Source organism: Mustela nivalis (assembly GCF_964662115.1).
Source record: "Mustela nivalis genome assembly, chromosome: 10".
NCBI classification, from domain to species: domain Eukaryota; kingdom Metazoa; phylum Chordata; class Mammalia; order Carnivora; family Mustelidae; genus Mustela; species Mustela nivalis.
The window spans coordinates 10937952-10955658 of record NC_139029.1 but is presented as its reverse complement, the minus strand read 5'-3'; the positions used below and the strand labels follow the sequence as shown (position 1 = coordinate 10955658).

General features: G+C 58.7%; 1 protein-coding gene across 17 annotated transcripts in view; it reads right to left on the bottom strand.

Moving 5' to 3' along the window:
- CROCC (ciliary rootlet coiled-coil, rootletin) overlaps nt 1-17707 on the bottom strand; it is a 46879-nt gene that overhangs the window by 20007 nt on the left and 9165 nt on the right. For 15 of the 17 annotated variants that reach the window (XM_082685499.1, XM_082685503.1, XM_082685505.1 and 12 more), the window contains 17 exons: nt 15311-15496; nt 15128-15211; nt 14993-15054; nt 14736-14901; nt 13854-13960; nt 10128-10364; nt 9574-9670; nt 8572-8655; nt 7932-8165; nt 7034-7233; nt 5078-5260; nt 4090-4234; nt 3271-3417; nt 2782-3012; nt 1847-2040; nt 1450-1577; nt 132-301 (listed from right to left, as the gene is read on the bottom strand). In XM_082685499.1, the coding sequence (XP_082541625.1) occupies nt 132-301; nt 1450-1577; nt 1847-2040; nt 2782-3012; nt 3271-3417; nt 4090-4234; nt 5078-5260; nt 7034-7233; nt 7932-8165; nt 8572-8655; nt 9574-9670; nt 10128-10364; nt 13854-13960; nt 14736-14873 (2295 nt within the window). In that variant the 5' untranslated portion in view covers nt 14874-14901; nt 14993-15054; nt 15128-15211; nt 15311-15496. The remainder of the gene's footprint in view (nt 1-131; nt 302-1449; nt 1578-1846; nt 2041-2781; nt 3013-3270; nt 3418-4089; nt 4235-5077; nt 5261-7033; nt 7234-7931; nt 8166-8571; nt 8656-9573; nt 9671-10127; nt 10365-13853; nt 13961-14735; nt 14902-14992; nt 15055-15127; nt 15212-15310; nt 15497-17707) is intronic. The other 2 variants (XM_082685496.1, XM_082685497.1) reach the window with 1 other exon arrangement.

Genomic DNA, 17707 nt, shown 5'->3' with positions numbered 1-17707 from the left:
GTCTCTGGATCAGAAATGAAATTCCATTTCACAGAGTTGGGGACCGACGCAGAGTGAGAAGAATAAGTTCTCTGAGGCCACAGAGGAGACACGGGTTCAGAGCCCTGCCTGCCCCAACCAACTGCCCAAACCTTCTCGCGCTGAAGTCGTTGCAAGTCCTCCTCGTGGGCCGTCCGCTGCTCCCGGAGAGAAGCCTGGGCCTCCCGCTCAGCCTGCACCAGCTTCTGTGCCATCAGCTCCTTGTCCAGAGCTGCCTTCTGCTCTGTAATTGTCATCTGTTGCCGTAGACCTGCCAGCTCCCCTGCACAGGAGGGACGGGAGGAGGTGACACGCCCGGGTCAGAACCTCCCTGTGGGCCAGCAGACTCAAGCCAGATGAGCCATGTGGGCGGAATCCCAGAGCGGAGAGGCTCCACCTGGGATCTAAGCTGAGCTGCCTTGGAGAAGCTTCTCACCCTCCCTGGGCCCGATTCCCCATCTGCCACATGATTCCACTGGCCCCGCCCCCCTCCCTATCTAGCCAGAATGGCATCAAAGGAAAGAAATGACATGAGGGGAAGACTCCCTCAATAGGGAGGTTAGCAAAATCCAACCACCTCCATAAAGGACTGAGTGCTTACGAGGGCTCAGACTCTTGGGTGAGCCCGTGGGAGCTACTCTCACTGCAGATTCACTGTAACACTCGGGTAGCTGACCTCGTGCCCAACCTACAGAGGAGGGAGTGGAGGCTCAGAGGAAACAGGCAATTCTCCAAAGCCGAACAGCTTTCCATACAGCATCTCCTCGCATGACTGATGGCTACAAACGCGCTTGGTGGGCTGTCAGCACCAATGGATGTGACCATGGGGAAGCCACCCCCACTGTGGACAATCTAAAAGCCACCTCCTGGGTAGGAAGCCCGCCAGAGCCTCTGTCGGCATTTCCCTTCCTGGTTCTGTCTGGCCCAGGGAGATGTGGACGGGAAAGCTAATTTTTGTGGCCCAAGCAGATACCTAGTCAAGGCTTATTGAGCAAGAGGAAGCCCTGAGTTCAGATACTGGACAGGGAACGTGGAGGGAAGCAGGGCTGTGCAGGGGGTTGGGCTGAGAGAGTCCACGGCTCTGCAGAGAACTCAGACCTCTCTAAGTGCCCTGGTGACGAGAAACAGCCACCGCTGGCCGAGCCAGGCACTGTGCCAAGGTCTTCCCGTGCTTTTCTCGCCTCATCCTAGCAACAGCCTTAGAAGGTGAGTGTTAGCACTGCTCACTGTCAGATGAGAAACCTGTGGCCCAGAGAGGGAGGGGGCTTGCCAGAGAAAGCTCGGATCTAAGTGGCAGCAGCACGACTGGAACTCAGGTCAGCCAGACTCCAAAGCCAGTGCTCCCAACTTCTGGTGACCCCAGGACCCGACAGGTTACAGCCTGGGCTGGAGCCTGGAGTTCCCCACCCCCAACTCAGGACCCGCCCATACCGGTCAGGGCTTCCTTGGCCAGCAGCAGGGCCTGGCCGTCGGTTTCCAGCTGCTCCCGGCGGGCCTCAAGCTGCGCCAGCTGCCGCTGCACCTCAAACAGGCTACTCTCCAGGGCTTCCTTCTCCAGGCTGCAGCACACACAACCCGAGGCCTTGGGACTCAGCTTCCCAGGCCCCAGGAAACGGTGACTCCCGGGGCGTGGCCAGCCGTGGGCCAGGTGCCAACCTACCTGCTCAGCCAGGCCCACGCTCCCTGGGGAAGGCAGGGCCCCTAGCTAGGACATGCTGGCAAGCCTGGGTCCTAAGTAACCATCCCTGCAGACCAATGTCAGGGTGTGGCTGGTCACAGTGCAGCCCCGGGCAGACCCCCAGGGTGGTAGTGAGCCCAAGGGCCTTACCGTAAGCGAGTGGCCTCCTCCGACAGGGTCCGGCCTTCTCGCTCAGCTGCTGCCAGCTGCACCGCCAGGCCAGCCCGCTCCTTGGCTAGCGCCTCCTTCTCCCGGGCGGCCCTCTCCAGCGCCTCCACCTGCCGCTGGGTCTCCCTCCGTGCCTGCTCCAGCTCGTGCTCCCGCCCGCTCAGCTGCCGGGAGAGCTGCCCCCCAACCCCGGGCACTATGAGCACCACTCCCCGAATCTCCCAGCTGCTCACCAAGCAGCACTCCAAGCCTGAGCCCAACCCCGCCCTGGCCAGGCAGGTGGGAGACCTGGGTTCAAGCCCAGGCTGGACCCCGACGTGCTATGCGTGCCTGGGTCAAGTCACAGCCCTCTCTGGACCCGCAACGTACACTTGTACCAAAGCACATAAGTGTCCTCACGCAGTTTGGGGGTATGTTTCTGGAGGAGCTGAATATACAAAACAGACTCGGAGTGGAGACCTGGAGCCCTGCTCCCCATCTAGGGGATGCCCCATGGCCCATCCCCTAGAGCCCCTTCCCAGGAACCCCGGCCCCCTAGCCCCTGCCTCCCTAAAGCCCTAAGGTGCCTTCCAGCTGTGTTCTACAGTCTAAGATTCCAATTCAAAAATTCTCTATCTGGTATCATATCGAGAATTCTTACTGAGCAGTGAGGTCTCCATCTACCAAGTACTTACACGGTGCACACTTCAGAACAGTCCTTTGTGATGAGAACTGTTAGCCCCATGTTACAGAGGGGGACACTACGGCATAAGGAGGTTGGGTAGCTTGCCCAAGGCTCCCAGCTAGGAAAGGGAGGGCTGGATATAAACCCAGAATCAAGCTCCTAGGCCTGGGAGTTAGGCCAGCACCGGGCGCAGGGGGCTGGGAGCCTGAAAGCCCCTCCCACCTGCTCCCCCTCGCCCCGCCCCCACACCCACCTGGGCCAGCTGCTCCTGCAGCCGGGAGCGCTCCTGGCGCAGCGAGGGAAGCTGGAACTCCAGGGCCTCCCGGGCCTGCTCTGCCACCCGCAGGGAGCCCTCCAGGCCCTGCTGCTCCACCTCCTGCTCCAGCCGCAGCTGCTCCAGCCGCTCCTGCTCCTCCCTCGCCAAGGAGGCCTCCTGCTCCACCTGCCGCTGCCGGCCCAACAGGGCGGCCTTCTCCTCTTCGAGCTGTGGCAGCCGGGTGGCAGCAGAAGGAGCAGGTCGGCTCAGCCCCTCCACCTATGGAAGGGGGTCCCACCCAGGACCAAGGATGCCCCCTCCTCTGCACCACTCACCCACCCCAACCAGCCCAGGGGAGGGCCCATGGGGAGAAAGGGTGGTCCCTCGGGCGGGTGGACAGAGGGGCAGTGACCACGACAGGTGCAGGGCTAGAGGTGTACAAGGAGGGAGGCACCGGGGTGGGGGCGCCCGCTGGCACCAGCCTACCTGGGCGACAAGGCGGTTCAGACCCAGCTTGTCCTGTGCGAGGCTCTCGTTGAGGGCGCTAAGCTTGGACAAGGAGTCCCGGAGCGAGGCCTCCTCTACTCTCAGCTTGGTCACCGAGAGCTCGAGCTCCACGCGGCCGGCCTCTGCCTGCCGGGCCAGGGCGGCCAGGGATGGTCAGAGGGGAGAGGCGGAGAGAGAAGGGAGCCAGGGAAAAGCAGGAAAAGACGTGCGGAGACGGGGAGATGGGAGAAGGTAGAGAGATGGAGGCAGGAGTGTGGGGTGGCACAAGAGGCAGAGAGAGGGGGCCCCTCCGAGATGGTGGGGTCGGGGGGTGAGAGAAGACATGACATGAGACGGAAAACTACCAGTGAGGAAGGCCTGCTTCCTTCGAAGTTATGCAAAAGCCACACATGGCAAAGCTGTGTGGGAGCAGGTGGACCCCAGGTCATGCAGGGCAGGGCCAGGGCCAGAGGGTCCCTCAGAGTGGGGTCTAGGGGGGCACTATCAGGACCCAGACTATGGGGTGGGCAGGCACCCACCAAGGACAGCGCCCCTGGCTCCCACAGTCCCCAGGACCTGCATCTGGAGATGGGACGGGCTGACCTGAAAAACAGGCACTGGCCCAGGAGCGTGTCGAAAGGTAAGGACAGGACCACGAATAGAGGGCAGGTCACTTGTGGCTGGGGTGTGAGGTCAGCCTGCGGTCAGGGCTCAGCCCGAGGCCAGCCTGGCGCCGGGGTCAGTCTGCAGCCAGAGTGAGAAGGCCTAGGGCCCTGGGGGAGGGACGGGTTAGTGGTGGTGCCACCCCGAGGGTCCCACCTTGGTCAGCGCCTCGGCCACCTCGGCCTTCTCCGCCTGCAGCATGTCCCGCTGCAGCGTGGCAGAGCTCAGCGCTTCCCTCACGGCCACCAGCTCCTTCGCCAGCCCCGAGCGCTTCCCTTCCAGCTGCTCTAGCTGTCTGTGGCTGTGGGACAGAGGGTGCCAGCTGGGCCTCAGACAGGAGCCTTGGAGGCCAGAGCCTTACTCAAAAGAACAGCCAAGCCCTCTGCTTCGGGCTCTGTGACTCTGGACCCCGGTTTTCACATCTGCAAAATGGGGTAACAGCTCCCTCATGAAGCTGTTTTAAGGATACAGGACCTACTGAACACGAAGTGCTTAGAACAGTGCCTGACATACCTCCCCTCCAACAGCCGGTAGAAACATGAATGATACCGAGTACCACGAGGTACTAACCAGCACCACGACTTACGCCTCAGAGGAGAAAGCAGGGCGTGCACGGTGAAGAGGTTAACGCTGAAGGCAGAATGCCTGGGTTCAAATCCTGGCTCTTCTACTAACTAGCTGTGGGACCTTGGTCAAATTACATGACCCTTCTGTGCCTCAGTTTCACCACCCAAAAAATGGGGACAGTGACAGGTCCTACATCACAGTTACCATGAGGCCTGAACAAGGGAACGTCGGTGCTTAAAATGGTGTCCGGCACTTGGTAATATTATTATTAACACTATTCCTGTAACTTGCCATTTACAATATGACTATTACCACGGTCATCCGAACTCTGACTGTTGTCACCACTCCCACCCCTACCTCACAGCGGTCTTCTGATCCCAGGAAGTGAGTCTATGTCTGAGCCTGTTGCCTGAAACGGGGCTGGTCGGAAGGCCTCACCTCAGAGGGGTGCCGTGGAGATTCCTCCAGACAGCAGGGGGTGTGGGCCCTACCCCCATCGACCCCAGCCCCCAGGAACACCATTGAGAGCCCCACGGTCTGTTTCAGTGGCCCTGGCAGGAGACCAGGAACCACTGACCTGCGCTCCAGCTCCCTGCGAGCCCGCGTGCTGTCCTGCGCGGTGTCCTCCCGCTCCTCCTCCAGCCGGTCCCGCTGGCGCCTCAGCTCCTCCTGGGCCGCCTGCAGCTTCTCCCGCTCCTGCCGCAGCTCCTCGGCCTGCTGCTGGGCTGCCTGCAGGCTGCAGGCCAGGCTGTCCTTCTCCCTGCAGGACCAGAGCCGGGGGCGCTGTCAGGGACACTGGGGCTGCTTTCCGCAGGGAAGGAGGCCAAGCTGCGGGCCTAGCCTCAGCCACAGCCTCCGACCTCTAAGGCACGTGCCTCCAGGAAGCCTTCCCTGCCCCCCTCCATGGGTGACTCACTTCATCCACATCTCCCTGGAGCGGACTCTTCCCCAGGGCGACATCCCAACAGCCAACGCCCCCAGCTCAGAGGCCCAGCAGGATGGATGGAGGCACTGGCATTATTTCCAACAACCCCACCAGGTTGAAGAGGCCGGGCCAGGCTCCTGGGACCCGCAGGCAGTGCCAGTCCATTGGACAAGGAGATACCCCTACAGCTCTTCCACCCTCCCAAGCCCCACGATTCTGGAGACAGAGCTCAGTGTGCCCAGATGCCACCCTTCCTGCTGCACAGGCCGGCAGCGCGTGGGAGCCAGCAGTGGAGGGACAGGACAGCAACCGGGAACTCTGGAGATTTTCAGAGTGCTGCCTTCTCCCCGAGGTCCAGCAGTCACAACAAAGCGGGGGTGGGGAGTGTGTCTGTCACCCCTCCTTCCTAGCCAGCTGGGGTTTCAGCTCAAGCTGAGGACTGACTGCTGGCATGTCTCCGTGGCCCCTACCTCTTCACTCGAAGTGACAACCTGGCTGTGTACTAGACACTAAGGTCGGCAGGACGTGAGAAAAACCACACAGCACAACATCAAAACAGCACAATGCAAAGTGAGGTGCTCACTGTGTACACGACTACAGAAATGCCCTCCTTCCAAGGCATGGGAAGCTCTGGTTTTGCTTCCAGAAGGACGTGAATTCCAAGTTCTACCCCCAGCCACACCCCTGTGTCAGCTTGGACAAGTTTCTCAAGCTCGGGACAGTCACAGCTCCGAACGGCGTGAGTCTGATAGGGAGACTAACTGGGCTAAGACACGTAATGCACTTGGAACTGAGCCTGGCACCCGGCAGGTGTATGGGGAGCGTCCTCTGCCTCACTACCCAGAAGCACCACAGGAAGCAGAACTAGTGCATTCATGGGTTAGGCTGCGACGAGGGCCCATGTCTTTATTTTCCCTTCATTTTTGGAAATTTTTACTCTGCGGTTACATTTATGAAGAGACACAGCAAACCACAACAACAAAACACAAAAATAACCAGGCAGGTAAGAGCAGGTAATTTCTTAGCACTGTCCATAGAACTCTCTGAGATGATCGAAATGTTCTATGGCTGTGTGTGGCTACCGAGCACTTAAAATGTGGCGAGGACAACTGAAGGACTAAACTTTTACTTTTTAAAATGATTAACTGGGGGCACCTGAGTGGCTCAGTCGGTTAAGCATCTGCCTTGGGCTCAGGTCATGATCCCTGAGTCCTGGGATGGAGCCCCACATCGGGCTTGCCGCTCAGGGGCGAGCCTGCTTCCTGCTCTCCTGTCTCCCGACTTGTGCTCTCGCTCTCTCTGTCAAATAAATATGTAAGATCTTTTTAAAGATAAGATTTTATGTATTTATTTACTAAAGCACAAGCAGGGGAAAGGGCACAGGGGGCAGCAGACCCCGGCGAAGCAGGGAGCCCCACAGGGGACTCAATCCCAGGACTCCAGGATCATGATCTGAGCCAAAGGCAGATGCTTGGCCAATGGAGCCACCCTGGAGCCCCCATAATGCTTAACTGAATTTTAACAGACATACAGGGCCAGTGATGACCACGTGCTTATAGGATCGGGCTGGCATGAGATCCAGGCCCCCACCTCTGACCTCTCAGGCACCTGCTCAGAAGGTCCACGGTGCTCCGCAGACGCTGGGCCTCACGCTGGGCATCCTCGTGAGCCTGGGTGGCCCCACTGGTCTCGTCCCGCAGACGCTGCAGCTGCTCCTCCAGGCCGCGGCGCTCACTCTCGCTGTCACTGAGCTGCTTCCGCAGGGCGCCCAGGAGGTCCTGGCTGGCCTCATAGCGCCCACGGATGTCCTGTGACATGGGAACCGCTGAGTCCGGGGGAGCCCCCTACTCCGCTCAACCAGTCCACTCTGCAGCCCAGGCCTGGGCCAGGAGAGGGGGGCTAAGGCCCGACACTAGGTTTCCACTCCCGGTTACTGTGCCCCCACTGCCCTTTAGAGCGCTCTTCCATGGCTCGGAGCCTCCATTTCCTTGGCCACTCTGACTTAAGCCCCACACAAACCACCAAGCACACTCTGTCCTCTCCCGGATTCTGACTACCCGGGGGCTCCCAGGCCCCTCCCCTTTGCATCCGGGTTCTGACTCTCCCCCAGACTCCTCGCTGTCCCTAGTTCTCCAGCTCTTCTGATCCTAGATTGATTCCCGCCCCCGCCCCCACCCGGCCTTTTCCCGGTTCCCGGGTCCTGGCTCTGTCTGTCCAGTAATCTCCATTCTATACCAGCGCTCTAGCTCTGCCCCAGGCTCCGCCGCCCTCTGCCCAAGTACCTCCCACTCTGGGCTCAGATCTGCCTCCTCGCTCTGGGTCACTTCCATGGGTCCTGACTCAGTTGCTTGTTCTCAGGGCTCTGGCTCTACTCCAGGACTCAGGCCCGGGCTCCTCCCCCGGAACTCTGGCTCCACCCCCAGGGCACTGGCTCCGCCCTGAGTGGCCCAAAGCCCAACCCCCAGGACTCTGGCACCGCCCTGGATGGCCCTGGGGCCCCTCCGACCTGAATCTGCAGCTGGCGCTTGTGCAGGGCAGAGTGGATCAGGGCGAGTGTGGAGGAGTCGGAGCAGGCTGGGGATGGGCCTCGGCGCGGGGATCGGCCGCGGGCCGGCGAGGAACGCCGCGGCGGGGAGGGGGTTCTGGGGCCCGAGAGCCCCCGCAGGCTGCCGTCCGATGCATCCGCCGTGCGCTCAGAGCCGCTTAGCTGGACCCCACTCTCCATGTCCGACAGCACCGCCTGAGGTGGGGTAGGATGAACACTGAGGAGGGGGCCACGGATTAGCTGGCCCAGGCGAGGCAGTGGGTTCCCGGGGCCAGGTGTCCGGCTTCTTTGCACACTCCGCAGCACATTCCAAGCTTCCCACAGGTCTTCCCGATTTCTGGCTCACAGCCCTCGGCACCCCGGTGAGGTCTCCCATGTATCACCCAGCCGTGATCAGGCTGTTCTCACCGATGGGCCTCCTCTCTCAGGGTGGGGCTCCCCTCAGGGTAGAGGCCAGGCTCAGCCAGCAGGGGTGTCCAACAGCAGCAGCCTGGGTCCCCAGGGCCCCCAACCACTCGCAGTTCAGCTCAAGGCCACCAGAGCGGCGGTGCTCCCGGCAGGCCGAGCCCCACCCCGCACAGGGCTCCCTCCCACCTCACACCTGTGCCAGGTCCCTCAGGGTCTGCTGCAAACCCTCTCCGTCCTCTGTCTCCAGGGCCGCCTGCTCCTGGAGCCGCAGGGATTCCTGGAGTGATGTCAGGGAGACGAAGAAACGGTGGTCAGGCTCTGTGCCCAGTCTGAAGCTCCCCTGTCCTCTCCCTTCCTGGAGGCCCTGCCCATCAGGAGATCTCTAAGGCCATGACCACAGGCCAGCGCTTGGTAGACCCTGTAGCAGCCCCAGTGCCCCCACTGAACAGTCCAGGCCCAGAGGGGCACTGTGTCGCCATACGGGTCACACAGACTATTGGAGGAGAGCCGGACATAGAACCCAGGCCATGGGACACCTGGGTGGCTTAGCTGGTTAAGTATCTGCCTTTGGCTCAGGTCATGATCCCAGGGTTCTGGGATCAAGCCGCACATCAGGCTCCCTGCTCCAAGGGGAGCGTGCTTCTCCTTCTCCCTCTATCTGTCACACCCCCTGCTTGTGTTGTCTCTCCCTAATACATAAATAAAATCTTTAAAAGAAAAAAAAAAAAAGAACCCAGGCCAGGCCCCACACAGAAGGATGACCAACCAACCCAGCAGTACCCTTGAAGGGTGTCCCTCTCAGGGGAAGGCAGCCGAGCTCCGAGAAAAGGAGCCCTGGGCTAGCAGGGCACAGGCATATGTTCAAGCCCCACCTCATTGGCTCTGAGACTAGGCAAGTACTTCCCCTTGGCCTCAGCTCCCTCATCTGTGTAATGGGAATCAAGCTACAGGGCTGCTGAGAGGATGAAACAGGATGAAGGAGGCGAACACACTCACCACCAAGCCTGGCACGCACTAGGGGCTCGCACTAGGGGCTCGCACCAAGCCTGGCACGCACTAGGAGCTCAGTGAATGAGGGATGAAACTGAGCCTACCCAGGATGCTAAGAGTGGCCCAAGCAAGCATGACCCTCATCCAGGGGTCTGGTCTATCTCTCGATCTCATCCTCCACATCTCAGGGGCAGCCACATCTCACCAGGGCCTCAAGCTTCTCGCTCAGGGCCTTGTTGACCCGATCCTTCTCCAGATTCTGGTTCTGAAGGCGCTCCACTGTCAGGGCCAGCTCAGTCACTCTGGAGGAAGGGCAGTAACCGAGGTGAAGGGAAGACGCACCCCACCTTCTCCTCAAACCCACCAGCTCTGTGTCCTTCATGCCTTCCCAAACCTCAGGGAGAGACCCTAGCATCCGTGTCCCTGGCTGTGTGACCTTGAGCGAGTCCCTCCCCTCTGCGGCTCAGGCTGATCCTCTATAAAGGAGAAGGAGGTTGCCATTTGCTTTACCACTGGGACTCGCCCAGGTGTCTGGAGCGAGGAGCCCAAGATCTAGCATCAGCAGCTAAACTGCTCATTAATGTGCCCTGGGCAAGAGCCCCCCAAAACTCAGTCTCTCCCTCTGTCACAAAGGGTGTGACTGGGGCCGACTAGGGAGAAAGGCCTGTGGCCAGTGAACAGGCACTCCCTCCTCCCTGCATCCCTAGAAGCCCCCTGCTCGGGGAAGCCCACCTCCTGTGCTGCCCACCAGGCACCCACCTGGCATTGAGATTGGCCTTGTCCAGGTTGCTCTGCACCTGCAGCTGGGCCAGCTCCTTCTCCTGGAGCACCTTGTCCCGCAGCTGCTCGTCCAGCTGTAGCTGCAGCAGCGCCTGCTTCTCCAGGGCCGCCTCGGCCCGGCTCTCAGCCAGCTGCAGGCCGGTGCTCAGCCCCAGGTCCGCCTCCTGGATGGCTCTTGAGGTCCGGGCCAGCTCCCCTCCCAAATGCAGCAGGTCTCTGGTGGAGAGAACACGGGATAGGCATGGGATGCGGGCAAGCTCCCAAGGATAAATTAAAACTATCCCAGGATGCTACAGTGGGATGTCACTAACAGGTTGGCAAAAAAAGAAAAAAGAAAAGTCACATAACACACAATGCAGGTGAGACTGTGGAGAAAGGGGCCCTGCGGCAGGAGGGTAAGTGGGTGTAACCACGACACAGGGCAATTAGGAAGAGTTCTGACAATTATAAGTGGATAGGCTATTTGACCCACCGACTATACCCATAAGAGCTGATCCTACAGATATGGCCCCAATGCAAGGAAGGGGACCTGTGCACAAGGTGATCCCCTGTAGCACTGCTCATGGAAGAAATACTGGGGAGAGACTAAATGTGCATCAAGAGGGCTACCACTTTTTTAAAATTTTTATTTATTTATTTGAGACACACAGAGAGAGAATACAAAAAAGGGGGGGGGGGCAAAGGGAGAGGGAGAAACATACTCCCTGCTGAGCAGGGAGCCGGAAGTGGGGCTCCATCCCAGGACCCCAGGATCGTGACCTGAGTTGAAGGCAGATGCTTAACCAACTAAGCCACCCAGGCGCCCCAAAAGAGGGCTACTATTAAATAAATTTGGTATATCCCCTTGGCGAATACTCTGTAGCCAAGAAAAATGGGGAAGCTGTTCAAAGTTTGATACGGAGCCACCTCCCACTTATAGCTATTAGGTGAAGACAGCATCTTCAAGAACACAAATATGAAATACCACCAAGAGTATGGAGCAAAGGGGGAGGGGAGGGAGAGAAAGAGAGAGAGAGAGAGAGAGTGTGTGTGTGTGTGTGTGTGATCTGCTGTATTTGCTTGAATAAAATAAGCCTGGAAGGTCATGAAGGAAATTGGTCATACCACTTGTCTCCAGGGAGGGAGGGAAGCATCTGGACCAGAGAAATGGGGACCGGGGAGACTTTTCACTGTACACCCTTTTGAAGTTTGAACCGTGTGAATATGTGAGTTGTTCAAAAGTAAAACGTTAAATTTTTATTTTTTAAAAGATTTATTCATTTATTGAGGTGGGGGGAGCAGAGAGAGTCCCAAGCCAACTCCACACCAAGCATGGGGCCCAACATGGGGCCCCAGCTCACAACCTTGAGATCATGACCTAAGCCAAACCCAAGAGCTGGATGCTTAACTGAGCCACTCAGAGGCTCCATACCTCAATGAAGCTTTAAAAAATTTAATCTTAAGGGCTCCTGGGTGGCTCAGTGGTTAAGCCGCTGCCTTCGGCTCAGGTCATGATCTCGGGGTCCTGGGATCGAGTCCCGCATCGGGCTCTCTGCTCAGCAGGGAGCCTGCTTCCTCCTCTCTCTCTCTCTGCCTGCCTCTTTGCCTGCTTGTGATTTCTCTCTGTCAAATAAATAAATAAATAAATCTTTAAAAAAAAAAAAAATTTTAATCTTAAATTGAAACTAAGTAAAGCGGTACCTGAAACCCAGACCTGAATCTGATCAAGAATTAAATCCAGGGGCACCTGGGTGGCTCAGTCGGTTAAAGCCTCTGCCTTCAGCTCAGGTCATGACCCCAGGGTCCTGGGATCAAGCCCCACATCGGCCTCTCTGCTCAGCAGGGAGACGGCTTCCTCCTCTCTCTGCCTATCTCTCTGCCTATCTGTGATCTCTGTCTGTCAAATAAATAAATAAAATCTTTAAAAAAAAAAAAAAGAATTAAATCCAGGGGTGCCTGGATGGCTCAGTTTGTTAAGCATCTTAGTCTTCAGCTCAGGTCATGATCCTGGGGTTCTGAGATCAGCCCTGCCTTGGGCTCCCTGCTCAGCGGTGAGCCTGCTTCTCCTTCTCCCTCCGCCCCTCCTCCCTGCTCGTGCTCTCTCTCACTATCTCTCTCTCTCTCAAATAAATAAGTAAAATCTTAAAAAAGAAAATTAAATTTCACATCCAACTGACAGGAAATAGAGGGGACAAGGTGTTCACCACCACCTCAGAATCCAGACTGTGGGAAACTCTTAGGACAACTGTCCTAGTTTCCTTTCCTTTATTTATTTATTTAAGAGGCTGGGGTGGAGGGTGGGGGTGGTGAGGCGGGGAGTGCAGGAGCAGCAGGAAGGAGAAGCAGACTCCCCGCTGAGCAGGCAGCCTGACGTGGGGCTGGATCCCAGGACAGGGGGATCATGACCTGAGCCAAAGGCAGCCACCTAACTGACTGAGCCAGCCAGGCGCCCCCCAACTATCCCAGTTTCCTACACGAATAAATGAAAAGACTTAAAACACAAGTCAGCCAGTCACAGTTGGTGAGCATCTATGGGTTCTAATTCAAACAAATTATAAACACAAGTCACTCGGGGCGCCTGGGTGGCTCAGTCATTAAGTGTCTACTTTCGGCTCAGGTCATGATCCTAGGGTCTTGGGATCGAGCCCCATGTCCGGCTCCCTGCTCCTCAGGAAGCCCATTTCCCCCTCCCCCACTCCCCCTGCCTGGGTTCCCTCTCTCGCTGTGTCTCTCTCTGTCAAATAAACAAGTAAAATCTTAAAAAAAAAAAAAAAAAAAAGAGTGAATCATCTATGACACTGATGTGTCAACTGGAAATCTGGACACTGAATATCCAATGACTTTAACATAAGATCATTAATTAAACAAAATTTTAATGCAGAAAGGGAAAGGAAGGGGTTGGCCTGCCTCAGCTCTCCCACAGTCTCACCTGCTCAAAGATTAAGCAGGACACACTCCCTTGCTGATGTGGCCCTTTGAGGCTCTCCCAGCCTGACCTCCTCCCTTCCCCTGCTTTTTGCTTCAGCCCCATCGACTGCCATGGCCTCCTACCTCCAAGCCTCTGCTCCCACTCTTCTCTCTGCCTGGAGTGCCCCTGGCTCTGCTGGTTAAAATCCTACCTAGCCCTTGAGGTCAGTGCAAATTCCACCTCCTCTATGAACTGTTTCTTTGACCTCCCCAACCCTCCCAACCTCCTTAGAATCTGTGATATTCTCTGTTCTATTTCCATGTCACTCACCACTCACTTCCTCAGTCTAGAATTTTGGGGGTCCGTATCTTTGCATCACTAGAGCCTGTGAAGTCCTGTAGCAGAAGCTGAACAGTCCAGCGGATTAAAAGCAGGAGCTATAAATCCTGACTCAGCCACTTACTTACTGCTGTGTGACCTTGGGAAGGTCACTCTACCCCTCTGAGCCTCGGTGCCCTCATCTGTAAAATGGGGATTATAGTTCCTACCTCCCAGGGACGCAGTAGATCTCGGAAGAAACAAAATAGCCAAAGAGCCTAGCTCACTGTAAACACCCAGCAAATGCTGACTGCCAGGAGTGGTAGGCGTTCACATTACTAGTTGTCTCTGCATTTCCACAGAGCCTGGCACACAGTAGGTGTGTCGGGCTGGACTGAAGTTCAACTGAGCTGAGTTGAATCCAACTCAAAAAGCGGGGCTGTCTCCCAGCTGCCGCAGCGTCTCCCCAGGCCGCCCCTTCGCCACCCGGCCTCACTCACCTCTCGGTGGACATCTTCACCTCGCTGACCAGCCGTCGGACCCCCACAACCTGCCTCCAGAGGAGGAGCAGACGGCTGTGCTCATTGCTGAAGTAGGTGTTGAAGGACTGGAGGGAAGGCGCGCTGCGTGAGGGCCGGCCCGCCCCCTCCGCGGACAGCCCCGCCCCCGCCGCGGACAGCCCCGCCCCCGCCGCGGACAGCCCCGCCCCCGCCGCGGCCCCGCCTCCTCCCACAACTCAGATCCGTGGTCGCGGGACCAGGACGTGGGTCTCCCCCCACGCCCCCCCCCACGCCCCGAGCCAGCGCCCCAGGCCAGCATACAAGGGAACTGGAGGCTGTACCGCTGGGGATCCCACGCCTCCCTCCCGCACAGGGAATCGGGTTGCAACGCCTCCAGGGGCAGCGCAAAGGTCGTAAAGTGCTGGAGAGGGCGTCTGGGCGTCTCGGTGGGTTAAAGCCTGTGCCTTCAGCTCAGGTCATGATCTGGATCTCGGGATGGAGCCCCATATCGGGTACCCAGAGAGCCCGCTTCCCCCTCTTTCTGCCTGCCTTTCTGCCTACTTGTGACCTCTCTCTCTGTCAAAGAAAAAAAAAAGGGAGAGATATCCTGCTACCAGCAGCATCCCTGCCTCACTGTGGGCAGGTTACGTAACCTCTCTTTAAAATGAGCGTGACAGCACCCACCACGCACAGTTATTGTGAGGAACAGAGGAGAAAATGCGCGCCGGGCACGTGGTATGGGCTGAGCAAGGCCAGCTCTTACGATAGCAACTATTTACTTCTGCTAAAGGGCTCACCCACCAGCAGGGACCCCTCTACTGACCTCTCAGGTCAGGCTGGGCCCCTGAGGCCCCACTGGCCTCGCAGCACCCCCATGCCCACCTCTTCCTCACGCCTCCACGCCGCCTCCCGCTGCTCCAGCTCCTTCCGACAGCGTGTCCAGTCGGCGGTCACCTTGCGTATGTCCTCGCTCAGAGCCTGGTTGGCTGAGTTCGCCTGGTCCAGCTGCTCTCGGAGCATGGAGTTCACCTGGGCCAGGCTGGCACTCCTGGGGGGTGCAAAAGGGACTGGTGGGCCCATGGCAGGAGAGACAGCCCTGCCAGCCCTGCCAGCCCTGCGCCCTCGCAGCCGCACCCCACCTCTGCTGCTCCTCCTCCAGGCGGACAAGGGCGCTCTCCAGGTCATGGCTGTGCTCCGTGTCCTGGGCGGGATAAGTGGGCATGAGCCTGGGCCAGCAGAGGGAAGGGGCTACCTTGCCCCCCGCTGGCACCCACCCTCAGCCGCTGCTGCTCCAGCTCTGTGGATCTCTCCACCAGCTGCTGCTCCAGCTCCGAGCACTTCTTCCTGTACTGGAGGGTCTGTGGACAGGTGCGGAGTGGAAGGTTAGCCCCAGGGGATAGGGGCAGAGCAAAGCAAGGTGGGGGAGGGGGAAAGGAGTAGGAATGGGTGGCCCTGACCTTGGCCTGCAGCCGCTGCACAAGCTGGGCCTGCCGCTGCTGGCCCTCCTGGTAGGCCTGCAGCTTGCGCCGGTAGGAGGCCTGCTCCTCCTGCAGCTGCCTCCGCAGCTCCACGCTCTGCCGCACCAGCCCCCTGGGCTCGGGCGCTTCCAGCTCCCCAGACTCCAGCTGCACAGCCTGCTCCAGCTGCAGGGAAGGTCCCTGGGTGAGAGGCCCGGGCCTCCGGGGATGGCAGGCACGGAACTCTGCAGAGGATGCCAGGTTGGGCCCAGACCCACAGGCCCCGCAGGCATACGTGGGCAAGCCCAGGGTGGAGCGCTCACGTGCACAGGGTAACGCAGCTGTGCAGGCACACAGGCTGGGCACGCATGGACACACAGATCAGGCACGGTGGACACATGCAGGCGGGCCCATGAACACGCGCATGCAAAACACAAAGTTGCTGGGGGTTGGCAGGGAGGGGAACCTGACAGGCCCTCTGTGCTCTTGCCTGGGGGCACCATGAGCCTCTGGGCTGAACACCTAACCCAGCTGTGGGGGGTTATTAGCAACAGGCCCCTGTCCCCCAACCTCCACCCAAGGTGAGCTCAGGAAAACCCAGATTTTTGTTCTCTACCATATCTTAGACCCAGGAGAGTGGCAGTGGCATGCTTGTTGAATCATGAATTCATCGCATGAGCACATCTGAATACTTTCAAACAGAGGCAAAAATATATGCATGCATATCTGAGCTTAGAGACACGCACACACAGAAGGCACAGTGGCAGTCTCAAACATCCCGAGGTGACACCGGTGGGCTCCCCGCCACGCCCCCACTCCCCACATACACAGCGCTCTGTAAGAGGCACCCACTCTAGCACAGGGCAGGTGTCTATGGAAAGCTGCTGTCAGCGCCCTGCTCCGCCCCCGGGCAGCTGGCAGCCCCTTCATTAGCAGACCCTGTGAGCACAAGCTGGATGCCTGGGTGCGTGTGCACTGTTGTCATCGTTGCTCTGGCAGAGCCTCCTAACCCCTTAGGCACCCGCTGGTCCCAGGGGGCCCTTCAGCCTCCTCAAGCTGTTGGGGAAGGGAGGGGGGAGTGGGCAGCTGAGGATGAGCGGGACGGACAGAAGAGTGACGACACCCAGGGAGAACCAAGAGGAAGACAGCCCAGCCTGGCTGATTCTGACCCAGGCCCACACTCACCATCTACCTCCCCAGCGCCTGGCATGCCACTCACATGCCCTCCCACACCAAGTCCCAGGGGCGCCAACAGCAAGGGCAACTGCTGTCACGCGGGGCTAATGAACCAGACCAGGCCAGGCCAGGCCAGCTCTCTGGGCCTACATCTACCCAGTATGCCCAGGAGCCCCTCGACAAGCCACCGACCATGCTAACAACCTGCTCTCTGCCCACCCCACCCTGTGTGCTGGGGTCGGTGCCGGAGCAGGGCGACCACGGCCACTGAGGTGCCACCCATAAAGAGGGGTGGGTGGGCAGTGCTTGAGGGCTGCTGCCTGGAAGGTGGGCTGCAGGCCTGTGACCAGGGTGGCAGGCACAGTGTCTCCCTCGGAGTACGGTGGCACTGAGATCCCACGTGTGTTGCCCATCGGGGGCGCAGCTCGCTGGCTGTGCTTTGTCATTTGTCTCCACAGGGGACCTTGTGTGTCTTTGTAGCTAGGCCTTCACAGGGACCCCAGTGAGCGCCCATGTGTTCACATGTTGTTGTTTCTTCAAAGATTTTATTTATTTATTTGGGAGAACAAGACAGAGATAGTGAGAGAGAAAGAGAGAATGAGAGGAAAAGGAGGAAGCAGGCTGCCCGCTGAGCAGGAAGCCCGATGTGGGGCTTGATCCCAGGACCCTGGGATCGTTACCCGAGCCGAAGGCAGACGCTTAACCAACTGAGCTGCCCAGGCGCCCCTGTTCATGTGTTTTTATGTCTGGAGGCAGATCTGTAAGTGGGTGGGGCTGGGGAGCGTGTCTGGGCTCCACGTGTGTTGGCAGCATGTGTATCAGCAACTCTGCACAAGAGCAGGTATGCAGCGTACCTCTGTCTGGCTCTGTGTGTCCACGAGACGGGAGGCCATGCATTGTGCTGTCTGCGGGACAGGGCAGCTCGGTGGTGTGGCTGTGCGTCTGGGTGGTCCACGAATCAGTGTGTATCACGATGGGGGACTTGTGTTTCCAGGTGACATCTCTGTCTGTCCAGGTGGGGTCTGATCGGGGCCTGCTCTGTGTGTTTGCACATCCGTGTGAAGCAGGCACTATTTGCTGTGATTTTGGGGGGGTTCAGGCAGTCGCAGGGTGTTCCACTGGCTCTCACCACAGCTCACAGCCAGGCCCTGGCCACCCCCGGCCACACCTCGCCCCTTCACACAAACTTTACCCCTCACAAAACAGCCTTTCAGTTTAACT